The sequence below is a fragment of the Myxine glutinosa genome, chromosome 10 (assembly GCF_964187855.1).
Source record: "Myxine glutinosa chromosome 10, kmMyxGlut1.1, whole genome shotgun sequence".
Classification (NCBI taxonomy): Eukaryota; Metazoa; Chordata; class Myxini; order Myxiniformes; family Myxinidae; genus Myxine; species Myxine glutinosa.
The window spans coordinates 2029720-2052695 of NC_136270.1; the positions used below are offsets into that span (position 1 = coordinate 2029720).

Consider the following 22976-nt stretch of genomic DNA (forward strand, 5'->3'; position numbering starts at 1 on the left):
TGCGGAGACCTTCAGCTCGCTCGCTTGCTCATTGAGCGGCTCCGCACCAACCAAGCTAGCCTGCGCGCTCCCGGCCATGGACGATTTCACCCGCCTACTCGTCGAGTTTCCCGCCCTCACGCAGCCGACGTTTTCGGCCGTCGCCGTCAAGCACGGCGTCGAACACCACATCCCGACCACAGGTCTACCGGTCTACGCCAGGGCTCGCCGCCTAGACCCTGCCAAACTCGCCGTGGCGAAGGCGGAATTCGATGCGCTGGAGCGGTTGGGCATTGTGCGGCGCTCGAACAGCGCGTGGGCCTCGCCCCTGCACATCGTGCCCAAACCGGGTGGCGGATGGCGACCATGCGGCGATTACCGCCGCCTCAACGATGCCACCACCCCCGACCGGTACCCGATACCACACATACAGGACTTTTCCGTCCGTTTGGCGGGGCGGGTGATCTTTTCCAAGGTCGACCTCATTCGGGGCTACCACCAGGTACCTGTCCTGCCGGCCGACGTTCCGAAGACGGCTGTAATTACACCTTTTGGCCTCTTCGAGTTCCTCCGAATGCCGTTCGGCCTTAAGAACGCGGCCCAGGCCTTCCAGCGGCTGATGGACAGTGTGCTGCGCGATCTCACCTTTCTGTTCGTCTACCTGGATGACATTCTCATCGCCAGCACTTCCCGGGCGGAGCACCTCGTCCACCTGCGCACGCTTTTCGAGCGCCTCGGCCAGCACGGCCTCATCATCAACCCGGCGAAATGCCAGTTTGGCGTAACGGCCGTCGACTTCCTGGGGCACTGCATCACGAAGCGTGGGGCCATCCCGCTGCCTACCAAGGTGGAGGCAGTCACAAGTTTCCCGCGCCCCCACTCTATCAAGGCCCTACAGGAATTTTTGGGGATGGTACATTTTTACCACCGGTTCGTGCCTCGCGCCGCCCAACTCATGCGCCCCCTGTACGAAGCCCTCCGGGGCAAGCTGGCCAAGCACGACGTCGCCTGGACCACAGAGATGGACGCAGCGTTCACGGGCGCTAAGCTGGCCCTTGCCAACGCGACAATGCTGGCACACCCGGCACTCGACGCACCCATCGCCCTCACCACGGACGCTTCCGACTACGCGGTGGTTGCCGTGCATGAACAGTGGGTGAACGGAACTTGGCAACCGCTGGCCTTCTTCAGCCGGCAGCTTCGACCTAGCGAGCGCAAGTATAGCGCTTTCGGCTGCGAGCTCCTCGGCCTTTACCTGGCCGTTCGCTACTTCCGCCATCTTTTGGAGGGCCGCCCGTTCATGGCGTTTGTGGACCACAAACCCCTGATCTTCGCCATGGCCAAGGTTACGGAGCCGTGGTCGGCCCGCAAGCAGCGCCACCTCTCCGGCGTGTCCGAATTTACGATGACATCCGGCACGTTGCGGGCAAGGACAACGCTGTGGCCGATTGCCTCTCCCAGTCTGGCGCGGACGCCGTCCACCTGGGTGCGGACTTTGCCCGCATGGCGGCCGACCAGACCGCCGACCCCACGGTGCAAGCCCTCCAGACAGCAGACACAGGCCTGCGGTTGGCCGACGTCCCCTTCGAGGACACAGGCACGGTTCTCCTGTGCGACGTTTCCCTGGGCCAACCTCGCCCCATCGTGCCCACCGGATGGCAGCGGCACATTTTTGACGCCCTCCACGGCCTTTCCCACCCGGGCCGGAAAGCATCACAGAAGCTCGTGGCAGCAAAGTTCGTCTGCCACGGGCTCTGTAAGGACGTCCGCGACTGGGCCAATGCCTGTGTCGCCTGCCAGCGCACGAAGGTCCACCGGCACACCCAGGCCCTGTTGGCACCATTCGACGTGCCCGCGTGGCGCTTCGACCACGTCAATGTGGACCTGGTGGGACCCCTTCCCTCCTCGCGGGGCTTCAACCACCTCCTCACAATGGTGGACAGGACCACCAGGTGGCCGGAGGCCGTCCGCTGGCATCAACAACATCCGCCGACGTGGCGCAGGCCTTCATTGGCACTTGGATTGCCCATTTCGGCGTGCCCTCGGACATCTCCGACAGGCCCGCGATTCACCTCCGAGCTTTGGGGCGCGGTCGCCCAGGCCTTGGGGGTCAAGCTTCACCGCACCACGGCCTACCACCCCCAAGCCAACGGCTTGTGCGAGCGGTTCCACCGCTCGATGAAGGCCGCTCTCAGAGCCAGCCTCCAGGACGACGGTTGGGCCGACAGGCTCCCGTGGGTCCTATTGGGCCTCCGAACGGCCCCTAAAGAGGACCTCCAGGCTTCCACCGCCGAGCTGGTCTACGGCCAGCCACTGCGCGTGCCGGGCGAATTGATCCCTGACGCCACTGGCCCCTGGTCCACGGCTCGCCAACGCTCGGACCTCCAGGAGGCCGCCAGGAGATTTGCCCCTGTGCCCACGTCCCACCACGGCTGCCCCAAACCCCACGTCCCCCCAGCACTTCGCACTGCGGAGTACGTTTTTATCCGGCATGACGCACACTGGGGACCGCTCCGGCCGCCGTACGATGGGCCTTTCCGGGTCCTGCAGAGGGACGACAAGTCATTCATCGTCGACATCGGTGGCAGGCCGGACCGCATCTCCGTGGACCGCCTCAAGCCGACCCATTTGGACCTCGACCAACCTCCACGGTTGGCCCTTCCTCCATGACGGGGCCGTCCCCCGTCAACCAAGCCCCCCGCCCGACCATCCACCGCCACGCCGCCTACCACCCCCACACGAATCGCCAGGGGTCGTTTCGGCCGGGTCATCAGGAACCCCCTCAAACTGACTATCCCGGTGCAGGTTAATTCTGGGGGGGCGCATGTAGCGGTTACCGGAAGCACGACACAATTACCGTGCACCGGCCGATGACGCAACCGGCGAGCGGTCACGTGTCCGGACTCGCCCGGGCGTGTCCAGACTTGCCCTCTCGGGCGAACACTTGCCTTGCATACCACGCCCCGTCGAGAGGCGTGACTTACCTCATTTGCATACCATGCCCCGCCTGAGAGGCGTGGCTTTTGTGTGTTGAGTTTGCGTTATAAATTGCCACCCGTTCGAGGGGCGGATTCAGTATGCTTTTGAGTTCTTTGGTTTTGAGCTAAATAAATAGCTCAGTGAAACTTCGTTCCTGTGTCGTCCATTTTGTCTGGCTTTATCGTGCGAGCACAGCTCCCACATCCTGTTGGTTTAATGACACATGTATTGCAAATAAGTTCATCTTGTTTGTTCTGGGTTTTAAATCTCAGAGACGAAGCAACAGCAACTTGATTGCATAAAACACTTGTTGATTTTATTCACGTTTTTGGCAACATGCAGATTTTTTTTCTGACAAAAGCAAAACTGAAATCAAATTATTGATTTCAGACATTCATGGGGCATGTTTAATGCATTTATAGATCTTGTGCAGATTTAGCCATTTTTCATTTATTATTATTATATATATTTTTATACTCAGTCAAGGTCCATGTAAGAGCTAACACACATAACATATAAAAAAAGGAAGTGGGAGACAAGAGGGGGAGAGAGAGGGAACCACAACAACAGTAGAGAACAGGGACATCGGGAAATCTGTGGAAGGGAGAGGGCTGGGGTGGAGTACACGGGATAAACAATATGGACACAACCGGGGATTTCGGGAAAGAAAACGGAATTTGAAGGAGGTGGATTTGGGATGGATTAATGGGGGATAGATAGTAAAGATCAATGTTTTGGATGGGGGGAAATATGAAATGGTGGTGGACAGCTGTTTTTGAAAACCTGGAAGGAGGAGTGGGATTGAAGTGTGGGTGGGAGTTTGTTCCAGAGGCGGGAAAAAAGAGGAATGAAAGTGAAGGTGAGCAGAGAGTCTTGATTTTGGCAGTTTAACCAGAAGAGGGTTGCAGGCAGATCTTGTGCGACCTGTAGGAATATTTGGGGGACAGAGCCCAGAGAGAGCTGGGGGAGGGGGGGGGGCAAGGTCGGAGAGGAGTCGGTAGAAGACAGAAAGACCACCAACCTGCTTGCGGGTGAGTTCGTGAAAGGCCCTCGGAGGTAGCTTCATTGCGGGAGATTCCAATGATTCTGAAAGCTTTGGTTTCAACAGCGAAGACGATCTAGGTGTGAGGCAGGAGCACCAGCCCAGAGGGGAGAGCAGTATTCCATTGAGCTGCGGATGAAAGCCTTGTATGTGGTGAGGAGCTCAGGTGTGCCAAGGAAGGACTTCGCGCAACGGAGGATGCCCAGTCGGCGACTGGCTTTGGAGGCCAGATTTTGGTCTTTGCCACGACGCAATTGACCTCGTTGGATGCCTCTACAAAGTAAAAACGAGTAATTTATTTCCCTTATTCACTTTGTGATCTCACTGTAACAAAAATGAAGAATCACCAAAGACAAGCACGGATTTTGCAGGTGCTTTTCTAACTCAATGCAGATGGAAAGCCACGTTTTAACAGCCAATAAATAAGCACAAATTAGATGACGCACCGAAGCAAATGGGTTGACTTCTTCTTCTTCTCCTTTCGTATGCAGCACGGGCCTGCTGGTAGTATCATTGGCTGAGGGTGCAGTTGATGCAGTGCCCCTATTAGCAGTGCAATGGTACTCATTTTGCGGAATTCGGAAGGATGATAGGCTGAGTCAAACCCACCTGGTGTTATAGTTCAATGGCCGACTGGGATTCAAACTCAGGCCAGAGATCCTAACCGTTAAGCAACCACCAAGCGTAAATGTGTTGACCTTTGCCTGGGGTGGAAAGCTGCACCTGTTCCTCTGGGCACTGCAGGGGTGTGGGACACGGTCAACAACAGGCTATTTCAAATGTTTGATTAACTTGGACAACGGACAAATATCTCTGATGAACTACTCACAAATTATATTTGCGGCAACTACGACAAACAGCATACCGGAGTAAATGACGTCACAACACATATACAGTAGTTTGATTAAATGAAAAAAGAATATTTGATCATGACAAAATATTGTTGGAGCAGCATGTACACGTGACACGGTGAGAAAATCAGGTACAATTCATCAATCGCAAGGACATTGTGGACAATGTACAAATCAAAACATTCTATCTAGGATGTTGACTGTGGGATCCCAGAATCAAGTTCTGCATTCAGGTGGGAATTCCAAATAGGTCAACAAGGTGTATTCGGTTCTCTGTGTTCTCTAAAAAGGTTCTTTAACCCAGGATATTTCAAAATCAACATTGCAGTTCTGTTTTGGTTAAATTTCGATTAAATTATTTAGTTTTGGAATAATTAAATTATTTAGTTTAACCATCAAAAATATGGCACATCTAAAGAAAGTGATTTGGAAAACACAGTTAGTTAGACATTCATATCTGACAAAGTGCATGAAGAACTAGTATGCTAAGATCTAAAAAATGTTTGTTAAAGCTGGAGGCTCGATACTGTCAATACTTGAGCAAAGATGAATACAGTTATTACCGACACCTTGGTTTGCAAGGGGGTGAAAATCAGGCACATCATGATGAAGTTAGGTGGCAACATAAGGTGACATTTTGGAGCAAAATTGAGATGCAGAATGGGTTCAAGTGCCATGACAAACGAGAACGGCACTCGGTAGAGTGAATACCTCCAACAGGCTGAACAGTCTGTTTTGTATCCCAATGATAGGCCGGATCTGGATACGGACCTGAACCAAAATCGAATTGGCTTGTTCTTGTCACATACACTACCTCTCTGCCAAATTTCGTCTGAATTCGTTCACAACCTTTTGAGATATCTTATTCACAAACAAACAGACAGGGGTGAAAACATAACCTCCACCCACCTTTGGTGGTGGAGGTAAATATGAGGACAGTCAGGATGCGATGGTGGATCTTTGGAAAGTACCGATGTTTTTCGGAGCATTTGCTATTCCTTGTAAGTTTCTTGGAAAAAGGAAGTTTCTAATCCATTTTTTCCCACTTTGTTGTTAACTCGAGCATCGCAACTTCAAGATGACGTTTCATTTTTGCCGGAATGCCGACAATAACTTGCCGAAAAAAGTGCAATTTTACTGCGTGCGACTTTTTCTGCGCACGTTGTGAAAGATGTCTACTCTGTTGGAGTTCTTGTTAACAAAAGGCTTCAATGTTAATAACACCAGTAGAGGTGTTATTAATACTTCAGAAGTTTATACACACAGAACCCTTTAATATGCGAACCATTAATATGCGATTTCGGATAGCACACGGTCGACCCTTGGTACCCAAAAATTTTGATAAATTTGTAGGAAAAAAAAAAAAAATGACAAGAATCGAGCATGTATGTAGTACATTGTACACGTCAGCCGCCATCTTGATTTTTTTTTAAATCACACGCTTAAAGGTTCGCTCTCATAACACCATTACACCAACATAACGATCATAACACCTCTGGTTTACTTAACATTTCACAAGTTATTATTAATATGATATTGACACGAGTGTTTATCTACGTAAGCTGATTTAACCTTTCTTCTCCACTGGCCGGGGCCGGGAACTGCAAAGTCAAAGTGTCAAGACGCATTGACACCTTTCTCTCTCCCCGACTCATCTCAGTCAGTGCTTCCCGTATAAATATCCCGTATAAATAAATCCCGTATAAAAAAAACCTTCCCATATAAAAAAAACCAAAAAAAAAAAACCAACAACATTTATTTTCCTTTCTCCACATGTGCTGTTGTCTCATCCTGTACTTTCTGTCCAGGTGTGCTGTTCGCCCCGCCCCCATTATCTCCTTGCCATCCACCTTTTGCCCTGTTCACATGACTCGTGGTGGTCCCCTTCGGCCCTCCCCCCGTTGGTATTTTTGTGCATATAAGATTGTTCACGGTTCTGTTTAAATATTATTTAAATATGTTTAAACTTTCCCCTTCAGTGTTTTATTCAGTGGTATATTACAACACGCTGTATTTCTTCCTATTTAAAAGGCTTTTTTCAATTTCCTCTCCAACTCATTCCACGTCAAAAAAAAGAAATTCAATCTCTTATACGTCTCCCTCACTACATGGTCTAAATTCACATTCATTCCACCCCTCCTCCATCGTTCTGAATCGGATTGCTAACTTGAAAATCACAACAAACCCAATTTGTTATCAATGTTCGTCTTTCATTAATCATCCACTTTCTAAACTCCCCTCTTGCCCCTCCCCTCCAAATCCCCCCCCCCCCTTGCACCTACACTCCTAAACTCCCCCTTGCCCCTCCACTCCTAAACTCCCCCTTGCCCCTCCACTCCTGAACTCCCCCCCTTGCCCTTCCCCTCCTAAACTCCCCCCTTGCCCCTCCCCTCCAAATCCCCCCCTTGCCCCTACACTCCTAAACTCCCCCATTGCCCCTCCACTCCTAAACTCCCCCCTTGCCCCTCCCCTCCTAAACTCCCCCCTCACTCCTCCCATTCAAAACTCCCCCCCAACCCCTCCCATTCAAATCTCCCCGCATACCATTCCTCTCCAATTCTCCCTCCTCCCCCCTCCTCCTCAAAGCTGCCTCCTCCCCACTTCGTCTCCCTTCTATCTCATACCTCCACCCCCCCCCCCAAACCTTCTACTTTCCTCCGCCCCCCCTCAAACAACCCCTCACTGTGCCTCATCCCTTCACCATCAAACCTTTAATCCTCCTCATCCTTCCCTTTCTTGGAAGTCTTCTGTAATCTCTGACACACTATCAACTGCTCTCCCTACCTCCCCCTCTCATCCTTCATCTTACCCTACTCCTCCCCTCCCATATATTGTCCTCAATTCTCCCCCTCTCTCTTCATTAACGCTATGGACCTCAAACATCCGGGGCCTTCGCTCAAACCTGACTGATCTCTCCATACAGGTTGCTTCTGACAATCCAGACTTGATCTGCTTAACAGAGGCTTTCCTCCTTCAAGATGTCTCTGATTCCTTAATATCTCTTCCTGGTTACTCCCTCCTCCGGTATGATAGACCTGAGCCTCGTCCTGGTGGTGGGGTGGCTATCTTTATCAAAAAGTCTCTTCCTCACTCTCCTTGCACTGCCCTCTCTCCTCCTCAACCCCAGGAGTACCTCTGGCTACGGCTTCCTCTCCGCTCCCACCTTTTGTTCATATGTGTTCTGTACCGTCCTCCAAACAGTGATGACTCCATTTACATTTCACTGTCTGACAACATGGACCAACTTCTATCCACTCATCCCAACTCTCTCTTCCTCATATGTGGTGACTTCAACTGTCATCATGCCAGCTGGTTGGGTGTGGGTTCCTCTCTCACCAGTCATGGCACCTCAGCAAAGGACTTCTGTGACTCACTGGGATTGACACAATCTGTCAATTTCCCGACCCGGATCTCAGCCAATGGAGTATCTTCTCTTCTAGACTTGTTTATGACAAACTTCCCTGCTAATGTCTGCTGCTCTTCTTCAGCTCCAATCGGTTCTTCTGATCATGTGCTTGTCAAAGTGGACATCTCTCTGGCCATTCTCAGAGAGCCTCCTCAGCGTCAACGAGTCTGGCATTTTACTCAGACCGACTGGGACGGTCTTCAAGCAGCCATCAATCGTCTGGATTGGTCTCCCATCTCCACTGCCTCTGACATCAATTCTTTCTGGGAATTCTTCCAAAGCAAACTGCTCTCTCTCATGCACAGATTTATCCCATCTCGTCTTCAGTTGTGTTGCCCTTCCTCGCGTCCATGGTACACTGAATCTTGTGGTGAGGCAGTTGCCCTGAAACAACTTGCCTTTGCCTCTTGGAAGGCTAATCCAACTGAAGGCAATCTCAGTTCCTTCCACCAAGCTCGGAACAAGTGTGTGTCTACCCTCAGGAGTGCCAGGAAGCACTATCTCTCCACACTCAAGAATGAACTCTCAAACCTGTCTCCTTCCTCCAAATCCTGGTGGCGTCTGGTCAAATCCGTTTCTGGTGTTTGTTCCCCCTCCATCCCCTCCCTTACCTCAAATGGCTACACAGTTGACATCGCACGTGACAAAGCCGAATGCCTCAACTCTGTGTTTGCCTCAAAATCTTGTGTCCCAAACCCATCTCTCTCTGTTCCCACCTTACCCAGTCGAACCCATCTGCTCCTGGACTCTGTGTCCTTCTCTCCTGACAAGGTGGAGGAGTTTTTGTCAAACCTCGACTCTGATTCTGCAACTGGACCAGACGGCATCAGCCCACGGGTCCTAAAATCCTGCTCTGCCGCTCTATCTCACCCTCTCTCTGTTCTTTTCACCCTCTCTTTTGCTCAAGGTCATCTGCCAGCATCGTGGAAATCAGCAAACATTACCGCTTTACACAAAAAGGTGCAAAAACAGATCCTTGCAACTACAGACCAATCAGCCTGCTCCCAATTATCAGCAAAGTCATGGAATCCATCATTGCTTCGGATATGAAATCTTTCCTCTTCTCCAATGGCTTGATCTCTGATCATTGACCACACTCCTCTTGGTGATGTGGTCCCAGGCTTTTCCAGAGACAGTGCTGGCATCCTTCAGGTGGACTGCCTTGAGGAAGGCAACAACATCATCCACTCTAGCCTCAACCATGTGGATCATCAGTGGAAATCATCGTGGAAATCAGCAAACATTACCGCTTTACACAAAAAGGTGCAAAAACAGATCCTTGCAACTACAGACCAATCAGCCTGCTCCCAATTATCAGCAAAGTCATGGAATCCATCATTGCTTCGGATATGAAATCTTTCCTCTTCTCCAATGGCTTGATCTCTGATCATCAATTTGGTTTCAGACCAGGTCACTCTACTCTGGACATGCTGCTTCTGCTGTCTCAACAATGGAGGGAGGTCCTCAATGCCAAACAGGAAATCAGAGCTGTCTCCCTTGACATATCACGTGCCTTCGATACGGTCTGGCACCCAGCTCTGCTCACCAAACTCTCCTCCTATGGTATCCATGGAAATCTACATGTATGGCTTGCGGACTTCCTCTCTGGTCGTAGTCAACGTGTGGCCCTGAATGGATTTCTCTCATCTCCCCTTCCTGTTCAGGCTGGAGTTCCCCAAGGCAGTGGTCTGGGCCCTGTGCTTTTTCTTTATCAATGATCTCTCCACTCTCTGGAAAATCCTCTCTATCTCTTTGCTGATGACTCCACTCTCTGCCGCTACATTCCTCTTCCCTCAGATCGGCAGTCTGCAGCCTCCTCACTCTCTGAAGACCTGGACAAAATCACAGACTGGTCAAACAAGTGGAACATGTCTTTCAATCCTGACAAATCTCACACTCTTACTATGTCTCTCCGAAAAGATCGACTGGACAACCCTCCCATCTACTTTCTCAACAATCCTCTCCAAGAAGTTCTGTCGCTCAAGCATTTGGGTCTCACTATTTGCTATGATCTTTCCTGGGAAAACCACATTTCCAAGCTGGCCTCCAAAGCCAGTCGCCGACTGGGCATCCTTCATCGTGCAAAGTCCTTCCTAGGCACACCTGAGCTCCTCACCACATACAAGGATTTCATCCGCAGCTCAATGGAATACTGTTCTCCCCTATGGGCCGGTGCTCCTGCCTCACACCCAGCTCAGTTTCACGATGTTGAAACCAAAGCTTTCAGAATCATTGGAATCTCCCGCGATGAAGCTAACTCCAAGGGCCTTTCACTCACTCACCGCAGGCAGGTAGGTGGTCTTTCTGTCTTCTACCGACTCCTCTCTGGCCTTGCTCCCCCAGCTCTCTCTGTGCTCTGTCCCCCAAATATTCCGACAGGTCGCACAACATCTGCCAGCAACCCTCTGATGGTTAAACTGCCGAAATCTCGGCTCTCTGCTCACCTTCACTCTTTCATTCCCCTTTTCTCTCGCCTCTGGAACAAACTCCCACACTCCCTTCAATCCCACTCCTCCCTCCAGGTCTTTAAAACAGCTGTTCACCACCATCTCTTATCTTCCCCCATCCAAAACCTTGATCTTTTCTACCCCCGCTAATTCACCCCAGATCCACCTTGTTTGAAATTCGAACTTCTTTCCTGGAAGTCCTGGCACTGTCCATACGTTTTATACCTCTCCCACCACTCCCCCCTTCCCATGCCCCCCCCCCCAAGCCCTCTCCCTCCCACAGATCTCTCGATGTCTCTCGGTCCCTGCTCTCAAATGTTGTGTTTGTGTCCTTCCTCCTCTCTCCCCATCTTGTCTGGCGCTCCCGATGTTATATGTTTTGTGTGTCGGTTTGTCTTTCTGTGTGATTAATGTTCGCTCTTTCACGAGCCTCGATCTTGTATACAAAATAAAATATATATATATATATATGGCATCCTTTTCAACTCAAATCATATCACCTTCAGTTTCTACGGCGTTTACATCATTTACATCACTTGAAAACGTTCTTTTCGAGCAATCGAATCCAATCGGCCCAATCCAATCGCCATCTTGTTCTTCTTCGCGCAAGGCATCATGGGAGGCGGGACAAAAAGAAAAAACTCGAGCTGCACGGTGCAGGAAAAGCTAGATGCGGTTACGCGAGTACGGAACCGAGAGACCCAGGCTCAGGTTAGTTTTCTATATGAAGGATGTTTATTTTATGATACAGTATTTTATTATTTATGATGTTTTACACACTTTTACTGACCTTGTTACTTGCAAAATCTAGGATTTTTCAAGTACAGACTTGGCATTTAATATGGAATCTTTTTTTTGTGGGGGTGAACTTACTTTTCAAGATGTCTTAGAACCAAAAGTTCATTGGAATTACGTTGAAATGATTCTAGATTTTGTTAATGTGACCTTTAAAAGAAACAACTACCGCTCCCGATGTTATTTGTTTTATGTGTCTGTTTGTCTTTCTGTGTGATTAATGTTCGCTCATTCACGAGCCTCGATCTTGTATACAAAAAAAAACAAAAAAAAAACACATTTGACATTTCGAAACAAATAAATTGATCCTTGAAAGTGATGTAAACTGATATCGAACTCAATTCATGGACAGTACTGTGTTAAACTTCTGTGCGTTTTCCAGAAGTATCTCTTTATTTTGCACATTAGCCAAATTTTTTTTAAACAAAAACAAAAGTTAAATTACGACTGGGATTACGGACATTAAAATTACAGTTCAGTACTTCGTGTAACCCCCACGAGCATTCAAGAGAGCACGTACACGTTGAGGCATGCTGTTCACGAGATTTGCCAAGGTTTGGACAGGAATCGCTTGCCATGCAGTGACAATAGTCTGCTGCAATTCATGCACAGAGGTCGGCTGCTGGTCCAAGTGGTCGATTTGATGCGTTAATTCTGCCCACAAGTTCTCTATCGGATTCATATCCGGGGACATGGCAGGCCACTCCATATGCTCCACACCACGGTCAGCAAGAAAGTGTTGGATCATGCGAGCACAATGAGGCCGTGCATTGTCATCTTGGAAGACAAAGTTTCCTCGAAAGGCTGCACGAGCAAATGGAAGCAATGTTTCTTCCAGAATGGCCCTGTACTTGAACTGGTTCAGGTTTCCATTCAGAACAACCAGGTCAGTTTTGCCCCCTGCATGAAAAGCAGCCCAAACGGTCACCCCACCACCTCCAGCTTGGACTCTTGGCACTATACAATCTTTGTTGTAGGCTTCATGCACTTGTCTGCGCACTCGGACGCGGCCATCTTGACGATAGACCAGAAATCTAGACTCGTCACTGAAGGTCACGTGATTCCAGTGTCCTGGCTGCCATTGACGGTGCTCTCTGGCCCACTGCAATCGGCGCTGGCGGTGTTGTCTGGTCAGGCGTGGCTTTCTCAGGGGATGCCTGGCACAATAACCTGCTTGAACCAGTCGTTGGTTGACTAACCTTCTGGATACAGGCACATTTGTCAGTTGCTGCCACTCAGCCCTAAGCCGATTAGCTGACTTGGTACGGCCATTGCGGATTAACCGGTGCAGCTGGCGATCATCCCTCCTTGTGGTTCTGCGGGGACGTCCTGGCCTCGGTATTGGAGTAGGGACACCCCTCTGAGCATTTCGTTTCAGGATCTTTGACACCTGACCTTGAGTGATGCCATACTGCCGAGCAATAGCACGCTGTTTCATGCCGTAATTTGGTAACGCCACCACTCCATGACAAACAGCATTGTCGAGTTTTTTTTTTTTGTTTTTTTTTGTATACTGAATCGAGGCTCGTGAAAGAGCTAACATTTATTTCACAAACAAATCAACCAGACAAACAAAATATACAAAAAGAGGGAGCGGAAGACAAGATGGGGAGAGAAGGGGAAGCACACAACCACAACATTTGAGAGCAGGGAGAAGTGTGGGAGGGAGAGGGCTTGGGGGCAGGAGGTGTGGGAAGGGGGGGGGGGGGGGGAGAGGTATAAAACACAAGGGGACCGAAATTAGCGGGGGTAGAAAAGATCAAGGTTTCGGATGGGGGAGGATAAGAGATGGTGGTGAACAGCTGTTTTAAAGACCTGGAGGGTGGAGTGGGATTGAAGAGGGTGAGGGAGTTTGTTCCAGAGGCGGGAGAAAAGAGGAATGAAGGAGTGAAGGTGAGCAGAAAGTCTTGATTTTGGCAGTTTAACCATAAGAGGGTTGCAGGCAGATCTTGTGTGACCTGTAGGAATATTTGGGGGACAGAGCCCAGAGAGAGCCGGGGAGGCAAGGCCAGAGAGGAGTCGGTAGAAGACGGAAAGACCACCAATCTGCCTGCGGTGAGTGAGTGAAAGGCCCTTGGAGTTGGCTTCATCGCGGGAGATTCCAATGATTCTGAACGCTTTGGTTTCAACAGCGTGAAGACGAGCTGGGTGTGAGGCAGGAGCACCAGACCAGAGGGGAGAGCAGTATTCCATAGAATTGACGGACCATCTCCAGAGGAAGTGGCAATAACTTTTGGAGCCCACGTGCAGCAGTTGTTTTCCACTAATACAGAACGCAACAACCCTTGTATACCCGACTGTGAAGCCCATCATCAAATGCACCTGTCCGTACATTTTGCCACGCCACCTGTGATATAATCCTGTTGTTGACTTCTTGCTGCGACAGACAATCAGTGACATGGTTCTTTTAACAAATAAATCACCAAAGTGTAAAAGAAACTCACCAGATTGATATACTGAGTTAAGAAAGTAAACACAAGTCAGGAAAAAATATATAATCCATATTAAATGCCAAGTCTGTATATTGGTCGGTTCCGTTTGTGGTTCTGTCTGTTTTCTCTGTTTGTCACCAGCCTACAGGTCACAATTCTAAACCGATCGTCACGAAACTTCACCAAGTTGTATAAGTCGTCCCAATTGAGAAGCCTATTGATTTTGAGGTCAAAGGTCATCTCGAGGTCAAATTTCTAAAATCGCCATTTTAAATCTGATTGACTTGAAAATTGAATAGCATTTGTATATCAAGTCACTAAATTGGGAAACATACTATTTTTGAGGTCAAAAGGTCAAAGGTCAACTTCAGGTCAAATTTTTAAAATCATCAATTTTCATCTGAAAAACCGTCAATTCTCAACCGATTGACTTGAAAATTGAACAGCATTTGCATATTGAGTCAGTAAATTGGGAAACATACTATTTTTGAGGTCAAAATGTCAGGTCAACTCAAGGTCAAACTTCCAAAATCATCACTTTTTATCTGAAAAACCGTCAATTTTCATCTGATTGACTTGAAAATTGAACAGCATTTGCACATTGAGTCACTAAATAGGGAAACCAACTATTTTTGAGGTCAAAAGGTCAACTCAAGGTCAACCTTCCAAAATCATCATTTTTCATCTGAAAAATCGTCACTTTTCTTCCCATTGACCCGAGCTTTGATTAAGATTGTCAATTTTAATCTTGATGAAATGGACAATTTGCTGTATCAATGGAATTTTTTTCCTTGGGGAGGGGGGGGGGGCATATTTTGCAAGTATCGTGCTTCGCATGACGTCTTCTTGTATTTTTTTCTTGTTCAGGTGTGTAGAGCTCCAGGAGGTCTGAATGAGTCTATACTCGGTGGGTGGCTGAAGAAGGAGAATGAATTGAGGTCTTTGGTCCAAGACATCGAGCACAGTGATGGACTAACCAGGAAGAAGGCCAGGAAGGCAGCAGACACCCAGCTGGACCGTGCTACATACACCTGGTTTTCCCAGAAGATGAACAATAATGTTCCTATCTCTGGGCCCATCCTGAAGGCCCAAGCTCAGAAGCTGCACAAGCAGATTCATGGTGAATCTGCCGATGCACCAGACTTCAAGGCTTCTGGAGGCTGGCTGTCCAGGTTTCAGAAGAGACACGGCATTGGCAGGGTGGTGAAGTAGGGGGAGTCCAAGCAGGGTATCACCCACAACTTCAAGCAACTCTACATGAAGGAGCTGATGATCCACATGGTTGAGGCTAGAGTGGATGATGTTGTTGCCTTCCTCAAGGCAGTCCACCTGAAGGATGCCAGCACTGTCTCTGGAAAAGCCTGGGACCACATCACCAAGAGGAGTGTGGTCAAGGCTTGGAACCATGGTCTACCCATGCCTGAGGAGGTCTTCAGTGATGATGAGGAGGATGAAGATGACCAGCCATTCTGGGGCTTCAAGAACAAGAACAAGGAGGAGAAGGCCACCCAGCTAGTCTCAGCTCATCTGGGGACTATACCTGAGAACCTCAGTGAAGCCATGGATGAATGGGCCCATGCTGATGATGATCTTCAGGTTGCTGAAGAGAAGTCTGATGAAGACATTGTAGCTGAAGTCACTGCAGAGCCAGGGGAGGAGTAGGAGGAGGAGGGGACACCCAAGAAGATTCCCAGAGCTGTTGAAGTGTTCAAGTGTCTACAGGATGCCATTGACTGGTTTGACCATCATGGTGGTCATCTTGAAGCACTGCAGGCAGCTCGTCTTCTGAGGAAGTCTAAGGACATCGCTGAGAGCTCCAAGAAGCAAAAGTCTATGGATGACTTCTTGATGAATTAAATCATCATCACCAGCACACCCAACGTCACACTATTGTATAAATACGTATAAACATTGGAAAACACGATCACCAGTGATGACTCCATCGACGTTTCGTATCCGCGTCTGCAGCAAGGCAACGCGTTTCCCCCACTAACCCATGCAAATGGCTTTGTATTTTGAACAATATTTCTTGATTTCTATGTTTTTTGTATATTGTTTTGTATAATAAAAATTGTATAAGTATTATTACATATGTGTTGTTTTATTACGAAAAAGTATCTTTTAAAAAATTGACCTAGTTTCACTCGTCATCACCCGACACAATCCAAGATGGCGGCCACCACGCTCGCGCTGGAAGATAGGTAATACACGGTTTCACTTAGCACACGGTCGATTTTCCTTGCTCCCATGGATCGGGTTCCAAGTGTATTTTATCATTTGTGGTGAGTACTTATCATGTATTCACTTTGTCTAACTCAATATTTACTGATATTTAAGATATTCTATATTTAAGTATTACTGATTCTGTATTTACTGTATTCACAAACACACACACACACACACACACACACACACACACACACACACACACACACACACACACACACACACACACACACACACACACACACACATAATAAACACACATCCACTCACATAAACACACACACATATACATACACATACAAACACATAAGCACACACCCACACACATAAACACACACACACACACACACACACAGAAGTGATTGCAAAACCCCATCTCCTGCTGTGCAGCGAATAGGCTAAAAATACAATTTACAATTTTCTCATTAAAGTTTTTATTTCAGAGAAGCAAATCGAAACATAGCTCGACTTTGAATGGGAAACACATTCAGACCAAGCTAGAAGTCTGGTTATCTGGAATATTTATGCAAATTATATTTCTATCACTATAATGTTTTCATAGTCATTGTCACTTGAAAATGAGAACTAACACCGACTTTCAGAAACCATTAACACTTTCTCCAAGGCTCAAAACACCCAAAGTGGTTTTTTTTTTTGTTCAGTGGTGTCAAAACACGATATGATGCTCAATGCCATTGAGCTGTATTTTATATGGATTTGTCATAATTAATGTTAATCAGTGCATTTGAGCAGTTGCGACTCACTCACGACCCTTTTGTAGCCTCACTCTAGATCAGGGGTCGGCAACCTTTTTGACATGAAGTGCCAGTTTAAAATGTTCTTGTTAATTAGTGTGCCATACCAACATTAAGTTTAACATTAAGTTTAAATATGACACCACATCAAAAAAATATTTCCAACAGACGGAATTTTAGTCCATCCATATAGGCCACATGCATAGCAACAACATTTTAAAGAAACATTTATCTCTCATAATCAGGACATTGTAATTGGTTCATGAGTTATCAAGTGACCACTATATTCGTCATGGGTGTGCGTCTGTCTGTGTCACTGTGCGTCTGTCTGTGTGTGTGTCTGTCTGTCCGCAGCATAACTACCCGATGATATCATCCGATCTTGATGAAACTTGGGTGGGAGGTTGATATCATGATCTAGTTGTGTCCTGCCTAGAGTGGCCGTATAGCGCCCATTGTGGGCGGAGCGACCCCCGAAAAAGATGTCTTTTTAGGGGTTAATCGAGTTCTACACAATACCGAAAATTCGGTTCGATTCCGACAACTTTGAAAATGTTACCTTTGTGTACTTTGTGTACATGCAAACCCATGTGTACTTCAAAGGTCAACGGTCGAAGATTCTGAAATTTGTTGGAAAACTTGTATTTCATGATGTATGTCATAATATAAGATCATGTACGACATTTCACCCTATCAGGAAGCGAACAATGTAATAAAACCATCAAAAATCGACTTTTCGAAATTTTGTGACCTTGTGACCTTGACCTTGGGGCGAAAATGAAAAATCGAGCTCCGTGGGGATGGACACATGACATTGGCTTAACCAAATACCGAAACCCCTGTCAGATTTCACCAACTCCCTCGGAGAAGATGTAGCTTGAACTCGATTACCCCCTAAAAAGACATCTTTTTCGGTTGTGGTTCCACCCACAATGGGCGCAATACACCCACTTCGGAGTGTAGGACACAACTAGATCATGATATCAACCTCCCACCCAAGATCGGATGATATCATCGGGTAGTTATGCTGCGGACAGACAGACAGACACACACACACACACACCCATGACGAATATAGTGGTCACTCTGTTTGATAACTCGTGAACCAAAAATTTGTCCCCCATGAGGTTACAAATTATATGCATGGACCCCATTTCAAAACACTGCTTTCAGTAACTCATTTACAAAGTATTGCATTGGAAACAAATGTCAAAAAGGGAGAATAAACTGTATCAAACAGAAATACCAGTACTATACAAGAACTGCCATCCTCATGAAAACATCCACATCTGAGTTGGAAAAAAAGAGATGGACAAACACCGACATATGCAAACCCATGTGTACTACAAATAAACAGATGCCTACCAGTCAGTGTGATCCCTGGTCCTGCTTTACTTTGCTGAGCTCCATTATCTGGGGGTTGTAGTTAGTCACTTTAAGTTGCACACATGCTTCGGAGTGGTCGGTTGTCAAACGACTGCGGGAGGGGCTGAGCGCGTTCTTCATGTGTGAGAATATCTGCTCACAGAGGTACGTTGACCCGAAGACTGACAGCAAAGCCAGTGCAACGTTCCAGAGACAGCTGAACTTCTTCGGCACGGATGTCCAGCAGGTGAAGATGCAGGTTTCGTGATCTTGCACTGCCGTGGTTTCTTGTTGTTTCCGTAGCTCTGCAAACTTAGTCACCCACAGTGTTGAACTCTTCAGCTCAATCAGCTGCATTTCCATGTCCTGTGTATCCAACCTGTCTATCAGAGATAAATCCAATTTGTGTCCATCAAAGCTGTCTGGCTTGATCAAGAAAGAGAACATGGGTCCATACTTCTGAAAGTCCCCAAATCGTGTTGTGAACTCCGACTCAAGCTCGCTCATGTATTTGCATATTTTAGCGGTGCTGATGCTGTGCTGCGAGGACAGCTCCCTCACGTGTCTGAAGTAGTGGAAAGTGGAGGGAGCAACATCGCTTGAAAAGATTGCCAGCTTGCCGACAAAAGCCGACCATGTGTCGAACATGTCCAAAACAGTTTGCCCTGCACCTTGCAGTCGGAGATTGAGCTCGTTGAGGTGTCCCGCAATATCCTTAAGAAACACAAGTTTCACAACCCACTTCTCGTCCTCGAGTTCTGGGTAGTTTTGGCCCTATTCGGCCAGGAAGGCCTTGATGGTATCAAAGCAGCTGACAAACCACTCCAAAACTTTTCCGCAGCTTAGCCACCTAACCGCTGAGTGGAGAGGGATATCTTTGTATGTGCAGTCCATTTCCTCAAGCAGGGACTGGAACTGTCGGTGTGTCAGAGCAGATCACTTAACTATGAAGTTAATAACCTTTACTACCGTAGCCATAACCTCATTAAGATCTGAATTTGACATCTTTGCACAGAGGTTTTTTTGGTGTATTATGCAGTGGAGTTTCATGATGGGGTGACCGACTTTTTCCTCAATTAATCTGACAGCTCCCCTCTGTTTCCCGACCATGGTGGGGGCGCCATCTGTTGTCACTGCAAAAATCTTCCTGATGACAATCCCTCGCTCCTCAAAATGTTCCATAAACACCTTGGCTATGTCCTCACCTTTTGTTGTGTCAGACATTGGCTTCAAGCAGCAGAGTTCCTCTCTTACAGTCGAATCACAGTATCTTGCCATGACTGCCAAACGTGGTATGTCATTCACGTCCACGCTCTTGTCAAGTGCAATGCTAAATACCACAGCATCTTTTAACCCAGCTATTTGCTGCGCACTGACATTTTCTGCCATTTATTCGATGCGTCGCTCAACACTTCGAGCTGACATGGGAATATCTTTTATTCTTGATTTGATTTTCTCTTTGTTTGGTAAGCCTTCAAACAGAACCTCTGAGCTACAGAGAAAAGCCTCCTTAATATATTCGCCATCAGTGAATGGCTTTCCACGTTTCGCAATGCAATGAGCAATGCGATATCCCGCTTCAGTCACATGGTTTTTAGCAGTGGCAAAGATTTTGAGGGTGTTAGCTTGCTTCCCATACCTGGACACGGCACGTTTGATGGATTCTGCCTTGTCTGCCTGATCTTTGAAAGTTTTCTCGTGCTTTGTCTCAAAATGGCGCTTAACACTCAACGTTCCACAAACAACATTTTCAAAACATAAAGTACACACAGCACGGTCCTTCTGAAAAACAAAACCCCATTCTTCTGTCCATGAGGGCTGGAATGCCCGAACCTTTACTTTAGCTTTCTTACTAGCGGGGTTGCCATCATCTACCGAACCTGAACCGCTTCACTGCAATTCTTGTGGGAAATGTGAGAGGGAGGCTGTACCGTCAATCAAACTAAATAAGACAGGCCGCGCAACAGCCAATGGCTGTTCAAGAGGTGATTTGGCATGCAGCTGAGAGGGCACTGCTTTCGCCAGTGTGCCAATGATTACGCTGCCGCATGCCAATGGTGGCACGCGTGCCTAAGGTTGCCGACCCCTGCTCTAGATAATATAGGCAGTGCTTGTAATCAGTGTTCACAGGCTGACAAGATGGCTCAGAGGTGGCGTACTCACCTGTCCATTGAGCAAGGTATTGCATCAATTGGTGTGCTGGGATTCAATTGTTGTGTTCATTGGATGGTATTTTAAGCCAGGGTCGCATCTGCCAAGACGTTAAATATCTGTATATTTTACAAAACAAAAAGAATGTTCATTGGCACTCTGGCTGAAAATATATAAAAATATATAAGATAATATAAATTATAGATAAAAATAAGTATAAAATAAATTGTTTTGCTGCACAGATTTTTATTTTACACGAGATGTATGACAATCTTCAGATATAGTTGTACTTTGCATCATTGACGTGGATAAGTGGAACGGCACTTGGTAGAGCGCAAACCCCCACCAGGCTGAACAGTTTACGTTTTGTATCCCACTGATATGCCAGATTTGCATCCGGACTTTCATCCAAATCTAATTGGCTTGTTCTTGTCACACACCCAACTCATCCACCAAGTGTTGGCATAATCCGTCCACAACTTTTTGAAATAACCTGCTCACAAACAGACAGGCAAACAGACCAACAAACAGGGGTGAAAACGTAACCTTGCATCTACCACCTTTGGTGCAGAGGTAATAAGGCAAATAGGCCCAGAACCCTGCTGCACATCTTCAAAATAGTTGGCCTGCGTGAGCACAACTGGAAAAGGTGTGTGTATCATACCTTCCAGTTTCGTTTTCCATTCTTTCATTTGCAAGAGATTATAATGAAAAAATTTGTAGCATTGAAGTGTAGAGTTGGCCATCTTGCCTTGTTAATACCCGTCCAATCTATAATTATAATTGTCGTAGAACAAGACTTTGTAAAACAGTTGGATTCTGACGAGATGTGAAATCATTATGACTTGTTTTGTCTCTGCACATCTCACAGGTCATATTCCTGGGGGATCTCCCGGTCTAGGGTCTCCTGCCACCCTCATACCAGCAATAAAACACACCATGGACATGCCGAGCTTTCTTCCAATTTCACTCAACCCATCAGCAAGCCTTTTTCCTAACTTCAGTTCCGTGAGTTGTATTTCCATCCACATAATCGCTGCCTCTGGAACATTTAAACCTTTTATGATGTCGAAAAACACCACTTAAAGTGATATCAGCTTGTTAATCCTCTTCTTATTGTTATGGAGCAAATGTGGATATCACTGAAACTCCAAAATTGACATCTGGTGGAAATAGCGCCACCTTTGGTGGTAGCCGGTATTTCAAATCATTTTCCTTTATTTATGATATGGAGTATATGTTATGATCAATAAAATTTCTTACAAAAATGACAAAAACTATTAAGTGCATTTCCAAGACTGTGCCGCAGCATATTGCCCACTGTAGATGAGCCGAGAAGGGTGCCCGCTAGTCTCCACAGTGGTAGTTAGTCCAAAATGTTCTTCATCATACAGTGAAGCTTCTTTCCTTGTAACCAGATGCTTTTTCGTCGTATTTTTTTTTTACCATTAAAAGCAATATTTGAAGCAAATTTTTTGATTAGAAAAAAATAATTTTTGAATTTTTGAAGCAATATTTATAACTTTTTATATTCCACGTGGAATAATTTGCTTTCCATGCTTGGAATTTTTATATTCCATGCTTGGAATTTGAAATTTGCTTTCACATTTGAAAAAAACAATTTCAATAAGGAATGGCTATCATGGCTATGTGCTTGCAAATATTTGAGTTTTAGAAATGTAAAGTGAACTACTAATATTAACTCTTAGATGCAGGCGTTTAAAAAATCCTACATAAATGCAGCCATTGGGCCTCGGAGGCCCAACGGATGTATTCGTGTAATGTTTTTTTGGAGTTTTGTTTTTTAGAGATTTTTTCTTTCATATCCCTTTTCAATCCAAGTCGATGCTCATGGATGTGTATTTGCTCAGAAAATGTGAATCATTGATCCTATTAGTTGGAAGAATCCCATACAAGTAATGAATCTTTTCTTCTTCTTTTTTGCAAAAAAAAATTTTTCCTTGGTTTTTCAACTTTTTTTCTTTAAAAAGTTGAGACTCATGGAGGAGTATTTGCTCAAAAAATATGATTCACTAATCCTTTTATTTAGAATGTACATGTCTACAACTGTCAAAAATCCTGCACCAATGCAGCCATTGGGCCTCGGGAGGCCCCACAAATGTATTCTTGTAAAGTTTTTTAATTTTCATATTTTTGTCACTGAATTATTTGTAACCAAGTTATAGGAGCATATACCCCCCACCGTTTAGAGGCCATGCATAGGAGCATATAATGAGGCTTATATCAAGAAAATAATGATATAACATAGTAGTACAACAATATTTATGCGGGGCCTCGAAGGCCTCAGGCCTGCATTCGTGTCGAATTTTCGGGTTATAAGTGAAGAATGAAGATTTTCCACGAGCCTGAATGAAATTTTTTTTTATTTGTCACTGAATTTTGTGTAACAACATGAAAGTCGGTGAAAATGAGGCTCATTCCCAAAACAAAATTGTACAGCATAGTTTTTGCAACAAAAAAAACCTTGTGGGCATCCGAGGCCCAATCACTGCACCCAAGGGTTAATATAACTTTCACAACATTATAG

General features: G+C 46.6%; 1 protein-coding gene across 4 annotated transcripts in view; it reads left to right on the forward strand.

The window, feature by feature from the left end:
* Positions 1 to 22976, forward strand: part of LOC137434300 (zinc finger protein 385B-like) — a 267168-nt gene that overhangs the window by 147403 nt on the left and 96789 nt on the right. For all 4 annotated transcript variants that reach the window (XR_010985839.2, XR_010985838.2, XM_068127187.2 and 1 more), the window contains exon 3: positions 21300 to 21436. Coding sequence is in view for 2 of the 4 variants with exons in the window: in XM_068127187.2 (XP_067983288.2) it covers positions 21300 to 21436 (137 nt within the window). In the remaining 2 variants the exon portion in view is untranslated. The remainder of the gene's footprint in view (positions 1 to 21299; positions 21437 to 22976) is intronic.